At 29.5% G+C, this 10,721-nt stretch overlaps 1 protein-coding gene across 1 annotated transcript; it reads right to left on the bottom strand.

The window, feature by feature from the left end:
• Positions 1 to 200: 200 nt before the first annotated feature.
• On the bottom strand, positions 201 to 4,360 carry LOC101222104 (protein NRT1/ PTR FAMILY 6.3). Its single transcript, XM_004147569.3, has 6 exons — positions 4,181 to 4,360; positions 3,907 to 4,084; positions 3,376 to 3,415; positions 2,687 to 3,258; positions 909 to 1,429; positions 201 to 807 (listed from the first exon to the last, which is right to left on the bottom strand). The coding sequence occupies exons 1-6, from the start codon at positions 4,299 to 4,301 to the stop codon at positions 464 to 466; spliced, it is 1,776 nt and encodes a 591-aa protein (XP_004147617.1). The 5' UTR covers positions 4,302 to 4,360; the 3' UTR covers positions 201 to 463.
• Positions 4,361 to 10,721: the final 6,361 nt, after the last annotated feature.

The raw sequence follows: 10,721 nt of genomic DNA on the forward strand, positions 1-10,721 counted from the left end.
TATTTTAATTATAAACAAAGTTAGAATTAGAATCTAGATAGAAGGTTGTTAATTACGATAAATGATTAAATTTGCTATATTCGCCAATTTAAGTTTTTGGATCAATTGATGAGGTAAAACGATACTAGAACAAGTTATCTAGAAAAGTTTCTTTTTTTTTTTCATTTAATACATATCCAAATTGGTGAGTCAAAGAAAGGTAATAGAAAGTAACACCCAAATATTTTTGTATTATATTAGAGAGAACTTCCAAAAGCGATTCTCACTTTTTTCCTTTGGCTTGTTGGTACATCAAAATCAAAACTTTACATATATGAACTTTACACATTATTAAAAAGCAAAGGGTACCACCCCATTCAAAAGGGCTTCTAAAACTTGTATGCTTAAAACAAAAAATCCACACACAAATTAAACAAAGTGAGAAAAAAGTGACAATATTTATATCATGTGTGCATGGGGATTTTCAATGGACAGTTGGTCCACAGTCCTCCAATTCAATCCCTTCATCAGCCAACCTCTTTTCCTTGTACACGTACCACTTAGCACAAACCAAAAACACCATCAAATTCAACACACTTAATATTGCCAATAGCCAATAGAAATCGTAAAGCTTCCCTTCATTGAGATTGTCTGGTATCCATGGCCTCCCATGTTCAGTCACTTTCCCCACAATTGTAACTAGCAATGAGCTAAAGAAAAACCCTAAAGCAAGTGTGCTTAAAAACAACCCTGTGCTCATTGTCTTCATCCCTTTAGGGCATTCTCTTAAGAAGAAATCCAGTTGTCCCATGTACGTAAACGCCTCGCCTGCATGGCCAAAACAATTATTTTACATTCTAACTTTTTATATATGTTTTTTCTTAATAATTTACAATGAATTTAAAGAGGATGAGAATTTGTTTTTTTACCTGATCCTACTAATAAAAACTGCGGGGCCAACCAAAACACGCTCAATGGCACCTCTGCAGTTGGCTTGTATGTCAACCCATTTTCTTCTACCACCTTCAAGCGTTTTATTTCGGTTAGTGCCGCAGCGACCATGGCTATTATCGATAGAACCAAACCGACCCCCACACGTTGGAGTGGGCTTAGGCCTTGTGGGTTCTTCAAAATTCTTGATGCTATTGGGATGATGAAACGGTCGTAGATCGGGACTGTTAAGAGAATGCTGGCCACGAAGAAGACAGTGAGGGAGGCAGCCGGAATTTCGAAGGATTTTCCCATGTGTCGGTTCATTGTGGTGGCTTGTGACACAGAGAATGTTGTCATTTGGGCATAGACTGTCCAAAAAATAATGGTGGTTGCCCAAATGGGTAGCATTCTAAGCACTAATTTTACTTCCTCAATGTCTGTTAGGGTTGATATTTTCCACTTGTTTACTACATTGCCAACTACTTCTTCATCCTTGATTGCAGCCTTGTCCAAAAATCTATACCAAAAACCAAAATACACTGTATCACTTAACAAAAAATCTATCGACAATAGAGTTCATCACTTATAAATTATATTTGCAATAGGTTAGAAATCCTAAAAGTATTAAAGGCTCAATGTAATTATCGAATAGTAGAAGTTAATTTCTCATTATTATATATAGAAGGTGATCGTGTGCTTGGAATTTCACTAATCTTATCCAAAATTGACTAAATGATTATTAGAACTTGAACTAAAGTTCGATTTTTTTAAAAATGAGAGCCAAAAGACATATAAAGAAGTGCTGAAAGAACCTAAATTAAATATTATGGAAGAGTTCAAAGCACAAGATTTAGTATTAATAAGTAGTAATTAAAAGTTAATGGTTTTTTTTTTCTTGGAAAAAGAAAGCTAGAGATAGCTCGACAAGCAATGTGAGAATATAAATATTGGAGATAAAGGCCATTTGATTTATTTAGATTGTTTTTCACACAACTTGTAGAACCAATCAATTGAGTTTTGTATATGAAATATTATACATATGAATATTCATAAAATAGAATAATAATAAAAGAGATAAAAATTGTCGGCTAGGATGTTTAAATAAGAGTTGGGTGATTGTGTCCTAACTTTTATAATGATTTAATAATGAATAAAATTGTTCCAATTTCTTGTCTATAAATTGAAAAAAACAAATATAATAATCTTCAATTATGGCTAACTTCCAAGTGTAGAAAATGTTTTTTGTCTTAAGCTTGGTCTTCTTCCCTGTTGTATTAGGATCTAATTTCATTTTTTTTAAAGAAAATATATATATTAAAAAGCATATAATTGATGACCAAAAGTAGAATTTGGGATTGGTTTTTCTTGGCCTATGTGGTAGGAATACGTATTGGAAATGGCCACAACTATGTAATAATTCACATATTTAATCATTTTAGAAGTGAATGATTTAACTATTTTATCATATCCTTACCGACTATATATATCCTAATATATTATTAAGAGAAAGAATCAAACCTTTGACTTTCAAGTTTATAATATATATGTATATGTTTGTTGAACTATGTTTGACACTTCATATCGAGTGAACTCGTAGAAATATATAAAGTTTCAATTTTTAGAAAAGGGTGTTATTCAATGTTGTTTTTTTAATATTAATTTTCTATATTGAAAATTAATTAAAAAATATTATCATTTTAATTTTTAATTCTTGATTGAATTGTGTTTGAAAAATGAAAATAATTCAACTAATTAAATGACGAGTGGCACAAACCTAAATTGTTTAGTTCGAGGTAGCTTCTGCTTCTTCTTTCCAGATCCATCAACAGCATCTTCAATTTGGTACAAGGAAAATGGATCAGAGGGCAAATCCAACTTTCTCTTTCTCCATGCAGCGTAAAACACGGCGACGATTTGCGTCAATGGGCTACCGACCAATTTCTTGAACCGGTATTTACGAGTACCCAACAAGAAGGCAACCAGTCCCAACACAATGGCACAGGCACATATTCCATATCCCCACTGCCTGCCCCAATTGTCTTGAATGTAAACTAGGATTGTCACAGCTCCAAGTGACCCAATGCTAATGATGAAGAAGAACCAATTGAAGAACTTGGACATCTTCGCTCTCTCCTCTTTGTCCGAGTCATCAAATTGATCGGAACCAAAGCCCGAAACGCTCGACTTGAGGCCGCCAGTGCCAAGCGCGGTCAAGTATAGAGCTGTGTGGAGAACTGCCAGCTGCTTGCTGTCTGCCATAATGCATGGAGTGGTTGAAACTCCCGGTGAACATTTTGGCGGTCGGAGACTTGGAATTATGGTGGAGATTGTTAAGATAGTTACACCCTAATTAATAAAAAAAAGTTAGAAAAAATTAAAATATGTTTACCACTTAAACCTAAAAATCTTAAAAAATAACACTTTAATCGTCTAATCGATCCAATAAAAGTAGTATAATCTTACAGCTGCTTGAACCGTTGCAAAAATCGAAATCGTCAGATACCTTTCACAAGAAAAAAGGAACCAATCAGAATAATCATCCAAGTAATTTTTACCTCAAAAAATAAAAGGTAAAAAAGAAAAAAGAAAAAGGAAACCCTAAAGTCAAAAGTCCAAATTTTTGTTTAAATTTATATTAATTATCTAGTTTTTAGTTTTTGAAAATAAATGGATAATTACTTCTGCTTCTCCACTTGTTGCTAACTTTTCAAAACTAAAAAATAGTTTTAAATTTTCTTTTTTTGAAATTTAACTTAAAAAAAGAAAAAAAGTTACAAAATATTAAGACACGTTGACCAACTTTGAAATCTTACCTCTACATCTTTTCTAACTAAAAAAGGAAAAATTTCACTAAAATTAGTATAGCGATTGAAAATCCATACCCTATTTTAAATTTTTTAATAAAATAAAAATACAATATATTTGTTTTCAAAGCATAAGACGAAATATACAATTCAAATGAAAAAGAAAGAAAAATGTTAATAGTGTTATTACCGGCCGAGAAAAGTGTCGGCGACGAAACCACCAAACAGACACAGCATAAAGGAGGTTCCGAGGAAGTTGGTGACATTGTTGGCTGCAGTAGCATTTCCCAGATGCATTGTTTCCGTCAAATACGTCACCAAATTCACTGCAATCCCGAGCGTCGTAAGCCTCTCCACCGCTTCAGGTCCTGTACACAGTAATTGTATTCCCCTTTTTCAAACTACTGAACTCAAAATCTTAAGTTCGATACGTTAAAAAAGAAAAAACAAAACAGAACATTGACCTAAAATCATGGCCGCAGCGACCCAGCCACCGGTTTTGGCCTTGATGGCGGGTTTTCCGGTGTAGTCCCAAGCATCTGGGAGAGTTTTTTCTTGAATTGTTTCTGGGAGAACACTACTCATGGTGAAGCTTATGAGCTCAAGAAATGAAAATAAGAAGAAATTGATATGGATTATGTATGTGGCGCAGTGGATGAAGATTCTACGAGGACTTTGGAGGGTTTTATAGTGAGAACTTCAAACGCTGACGTTTTAATTTGGAAATATTCTATTCTTATTCTATTGGTTGTTATTATATATATTTATATGAATATTTTCATTGTGTTTGAAGTTTTCAAAATTTTCAAAATTTGTATTGGTTTTTGTGTTTAATTAATGATAATTTTGAGGTTTTTGTGTGGGGTTTATACTTTATATGGGTTGTTTATTCCAATGAAACAAAAGAGAATTATGATAGACAACTTAGCTTGTGATTTATGGGTTTTGGTAAACAATGCGGTTTTGTTTGAGTGTATTAATTTAAATAAAAAATTTAGGGTTAAATTAGAATCGGTGTTTTACTTTTATTGAGTTTCTAACTCTTAGTTTTAGTTAAATTCATGACTCCAAAAGTTTGTTTATATGACATTTTTTTCCTTCTAAAAGATTCAAACCTTTTGAGAGGTTCAAGAATTATAAAATGGAGAACTTTATTTAAGTATACATTTAAATATATCACTACAAAAAAATTAAACCTTTGGTAGAGAACCAAAAAATAAAGCACGGATGTATAATGTCAGACGAGGCGAAAAAAATATATTAAAAATATGATGACATGCCTTATCGGTTCATTATCTTCATGTCAACTCAATTAAAAATTTTAAAATATAATTTTAACAATCCAGAATTAGGTCATTTTTCAAAATGCATAAAAATACCTATTTTTATGAATAGAGATGAGACCCCACGGGACATGTCCTTAATGAGGCAAAAAAATCGTTATTTAGGTGAAGAATAAGAGAGAATGAGAGGTAAACTCTCTCAGACTAAAGATAGAGACGAGGACAAAGAATACCACATTCTCCATCTTCCGTACCACATTTCTTTAAACGCTCAAGTATTGATGATATTGTATGAATAATTTGATAGGTTTGGACCAATTCAATATGTTACGTACAAATAGCTAAGAAACGTACTATGATATTTTATTTGATTTAAGAGGATTTAAAATTTTTCATCAGAAATATTCACAAAGAAATAAACAAGCTCAATTCACATTATGAAATAAACGCTCAATTGACATTATGTTTCCAAGAACAAAAACATGTAAGATTCAAATCACCGTGAATTATACATAAAAATTTGAAATGAATCAATTGAGAAATAGATAATTAACTATTTAATTAAAAAAAGATACAAAAATGATTTATAGATATTTTTTCTAAAATTAATTGGATAATAATTTCCTACCAAGAGAAAATTTTACTACGATAAACAATGCAATAGACGATGTGAACAGAAACATCGAAGCCATCTCTAACCCTCCTAAACAAATAGTGAAATAGATTACAAAATTGATACAGAAAAAATATGCTTTTATAAGATCACCATTTACCAACCGTATGGACTCATTCTTTGAGTAAAACTAATGACAATTTAAATTTTCTAGCAGTAATAATTTGGGTGAGAGAGTACTTTAGCATCTTTGAACTCTTTGACAGTAACAAATTGTTGATATATATATATAAAAGATAACTATGATGGATAACAATTTTAGGAATATAAATGAAGTGTACAATAATACTTGTGTTAAAGTTTATTAATAATATATATTTATCGTTGATAGATTTGTATAATTTATCTTTGATAGATCATTGATAGACCACTGATGATATGACCTATCAACGATAAAAGACTATAATTGATAAACTTTGCTACATGTACATACTTTGATTTGATTTATTTGCAACTCACGGTATATATTAGTGCTTGTTTGAGATAAAAAGTTCACGAAAAATATCTTTAGAGTTATTATTCTTATTTTTCACTCGTCAAAATGTGGGAGAAATAAAAATGTCCTTTTAGGTATTCAACCTAATCTAAAGATTTAAAGTTCTTAACTTTGTAAGGAAGATAGTAAATTAAGTCACATGCTTACGTCGATGACAAAATAAAAATAAGATTATCGAAAATAAATATACTAAAATATTATTTTGATTTAATATTTAGAGTTTGTTTTATTTTAGTTTCAATCATCAACTTAGATCAAAACCAAATGTTAACGAGATCTTTAATTAATTTCTTTTAATCCACAAAAAAAAAAAAAAATGAAAAAATTGCCACCACGGTATTAAACCATTGTAGTAAACTAAATTTAACATTATATAAAATTTGTTTAAGAGTTCCATTCACACCACTTGTAAGTATTTGTGGAGGTAATAAAATTATAAAAGTCCAAATTAAATATACGATCTCATGATTTGATACCACGCTAAATAGTTATCAGCGGTGTGAGATACCATCTTGAGAATTTCACGACCACTGTTATGTCAATCCCTATATCTTTTCAATTATACATTATTTAATTTATATAAAAATTAAGCTAAAATTGTATCATATACACAATATTTAATTTAATTTTTAATTTTGGTATCGGTTAACTTGGAAGAGTCTAAATAGTAAATTGGAAGTGGATGAGGTTCTACAAATAGAAAATAAAAAACCGGCCGAGACGACATATCGACCTCACTGCTCATCTTTCTCTTTCTCTTCCTTAATGCAAAGGGAACGACACGTATTTTGACTCAGTGAGTTAGGTCGGCTAAAATTATTATTATTATATATTAATTAATAATACACTACTACTACTTATGATTATTATTTATAAGAAAATGAAAAACAATTAATAGATTTCCAATAATTTGAAAACTAAGTTGACTTTGGGGTATATGCACATATCCGCCATTGTGTTAGTTGTTGATCCATTGAAATCATAATATTACATGTGAGAGAGTGGAATTATTCTAAACCTACAATTCTTTCTTAAAAATAAACTAACATCGTAATCACTTAAGAATTCTTTTTTCCTTTTTCTCAAAATTTTTAACTCAACTTGTGCACCATATAATACCAAAAAATCTATTGCTTTGGTGACCCATATCACGAAATATATGTCTAGAGAAAAGAAAAAGAAAAGGAAATATATTACATTCAAAAACGTTAACCTAATAAATTACAAATTTCATGTTAGTTGATCATATTGGTTATTTTAATTCAATTGGTACTTTTTTATTAAACACATCACTAAAGATTAAAAATAACAAAACTTATCAAATAAACAAAAAAACGATTATTGAGTATACATTGTCATAGATTTTAATGGATAAGATACTAATACTTAAATAAAAAATGATATAATAAATAGATGAAATATTTAATTTTATTAGGTCCTTAAAAATAAGTTTTGATGAATAGAAGAAGTAAATTTAAAATCAAAATTTATAAATAGAGAATGAGAAGTAAATTTAATAATAGGGAGAATTGAAATAAGATATATATACTTTGTGGGTAGGGGTTCATTTGCACTCTTCACTAGGAACTTTATTTTGCCTCTTCTTGTGTTCTCAATTTGAGTTTACTTATTAACACGTTTCTTCTTATTGACTAAAAAGCAAATTTTTAATTGATTATATATAAAGTCCAAGTCTTTAAATTATAAATTTATTTAATTGAAGTTATGGTTGAAATGTCCATCATTATTCAAAAGAAAAAGAGCATGCCATTTAGGTTTCACATCTAATTTTGTGGGTTAAAATTATAATATTTAGTCCAAATGAAATTAATCCAATTCATATATAAATTTGAAGTTAAAAGTTGGATTCTTCTTTCTTTATATGTACGTATTGTAAAAAAATAAATTCCAAAAGTAAATAACTACATCTTTTGTGTTTAAGTCATCAAATCAAATATATAAAATATAGTCTAGTTAAATTAGGGTGATGTTAACGTATCTTTTTCCATGTGGAGATGTTTTGGTGCATCTACTGAACCGTCGTATCTTTTTCAAAAAAAGAAAAGAATTAAGGTTATGTCATTAAGAATTATGGTAGATTTATCTGGAGTTAGTATGCATACTGAGACATCTCAACTAGGTTGACATTTCTTTAGCAGTACTCTTGTCATACCTCAAAATCAAAGATTTGCGTTATTTAAGTATGGTTAACTTAAGCTTTTATATATACTTTGATCACAATGTGTGGGGCATTGGACTTATCTCTAACCCTTTTTGTTTTCCCTTGCTTCATGTACTCTTTTTTTTTTTTATATTAATGAAGCGGGGATGATGACGGCGTGCTACAGGGGTGTCCACCAAGTGAGATGCTCGGGTGTACCTACTGACCCAACCATATATTTTTCAAAAAAAAAAAAAAAACTTAAACTTTTATATATATACTTTGATCACAATGTGTGGGATGGAAGATAGATCATTTGCTCTCAAAGTTGATAGTATATACTCGATATCAGTTCAACAATTCTCATTTTGTCTAAGCTTTATTATATATTAATAGTAATCATTTTATTTTTACTAAAGTCTATATGAAAGTTAGAAAATGTACCATGTCTGATTACCAATAAACTTCCGATTTTAAAGAGTTACGTTAGAATGTATATTTACTTTCACTTTCAACAATTTTATGCGGTAAACACGAGAAATAAATATAGAGAATCACTTTCAACAATAAAAAAACTACCAATACAATAAGAGTGCGTTTGAATTATCTATGAAATAAAATGTTTTTCATAAAACTTATATATTTGGTTAGATATTTTATATACATAATTTTCTAAAATTTTAGTTTTGAGTGTTTTCGTTTAAATAAATTAATTTTTCAATATCATTTTTAAAAAATTCATTTTGAAAAAGCTACCAAACACTTCAAAAATTTTAACATTTTCAAATACCCACTCTAAATATATAAAATATCTAAATGTATATGCAAGTCTTCCCTATGAAAATAGGTCACTTTTTTTTATGCAAATTTCTTGCAAACCACAAATATGGTCCACATAGAAAAATGGAGAAAAAAACCAAATAAATTTCTAAACTAACAATACATATATATGTATGTATATATTACCCTCTTTAGGTTACAAAAACAACATCTTACCTAATTTGATCCCAAATACTCTTAATTATCATCTTGTTTAAGTTTACACATTAAGATTGTTGGGTTTGTAAAACCTAATCCTTCCAAGAAAAAAAAGTTGAAAAAAAGACAATAAAATAAAAATAAACTTTGGAAGCATATTCTAATGTCTAAAACATTGACATCATCGTTTTTCTATACGCATGTAATTTCTAAAAGCATTTGACATCATCGTTGAAAACAACCTCTCTAACACTTTTATTTTCTCTCATAGTTTTTCATTAAAAAAAATTAAACAGAAAGAAACAACAACCTTGAACATTAAACTAAACATCAAACTTAAGGAAAAAAAGGGTCCATGTGAAAAAAAAGAAGAATTTCCTTGGTAATCTTTCATGTCCTCCAAGAGCCACAAACCAAAAAATTATAAAAAGAAAAAGAGAAGGATGATTTAAAAAAGTCAAAGATTGACCACCTCCAAACCAATGGGCTCCATTTGATTTGGCCCTAAGAGACCACTTTTCTCATAATAGAAGAGATGCATTTTTTGATAAATTAAAAAATAAATTAAATAATAAGAGCTAAGGAAGCTCATGGAGAGAAGATTGCCACTTGTGTTTATGATAGTTGCCTATTGGCTGGGATTCTAATTAATTTATTGGTGTGACACTAATTTGAAATTATGATAGCCACACACATTCAAAAAAAAATTCTATTATTTAGCATGCACATATGAAATGGGTGGCAAGTATACTTTGTCAAAGAGAGGTGATGATAAGCTATGGGTGATCAACCTAAGAAAAACCATTGTATTTTATCATATATATATATATATTTGTATGTGGATACCTTATAAAAGACGTAGAAGGAAAAACATTCGTTATATGATAAAGGGTCGATTTAGGGAGAGTTTATATACGACCCTTTTCATAAACTTTACTAAAATAATAGTACACAACCTAACTTTTTTAACAACATACCAAAGATAATAGAATCATAAACACATAGAGGCATGTCAACTAGATTGACACACCTTAAGCATCTTTATCATACTCTCCATCTAAAAGCTAAGCATTTCATTTATTAAGATTGAAAGAAAGTATAAAAGAAAGAACGAGAAATAAAAGCTTAAATCGATAACATGAATAGCAAATTAAAGAACCAATTAGCTGGTGATTAAATGTTGAATCTGTTGTAACTTTGATAATTTAGAGGAACAGTGGTAAGATTTGCTTAAAAGCCACTTACAAACATTTTGGAAGGTCACATGATGCTTTAGTCTTTTTTTATTTTATGAAAAGTTTCAATATGGTTTTTTTTTTTATTATACTTATAATATCCAATTTCAATTTCAATTTCATTCCTTTTTCTTTGTTTTATATTATTTCATTGCTATGACATGACGTTAATGTAAATA

The sequence above is a fragment of the Cucumis sativus genome, chromosome 5, assembly GCF_000004075.3.
Source record: "Cucumis sativus cultivar 9930 chromosome 5, Cucumber_9930_V3, whole genome shotgun sequence".
Classification (NCBI taxonomy): domain Eukaryota; kingdom Viridiplantae; phylum Streptophyta; class Magnoliopsida; order Cucurbitales; family Cucurbitaceae; genus Cucumis; species Cucumis sativus.

Bases quoted from the DNA above. Each gene is read 5' to 3' on its own strand.
- LOC101222104 (XM_004147569.3), bottom strand. From the start codon at position 4,301: ATGAGTAGTGTTCTCCCAGAAACAATTCAAGAAAAAACTCTCCCAGAT. The intron at 3,416-3,906 runs GTAATAACACTA...TTCTTGTGAAAG, and splicing joins GCCGACACTTTTCTCGGCCG to GTATCTGACGATTTCGATTT. The intron at 808-908 runs GTAAAAAAACAA...TTGGCCATGCAG, and splicing joins GTTTTTATTAGTAGGATCAG to GCGAGGCGTTTACGTACATG.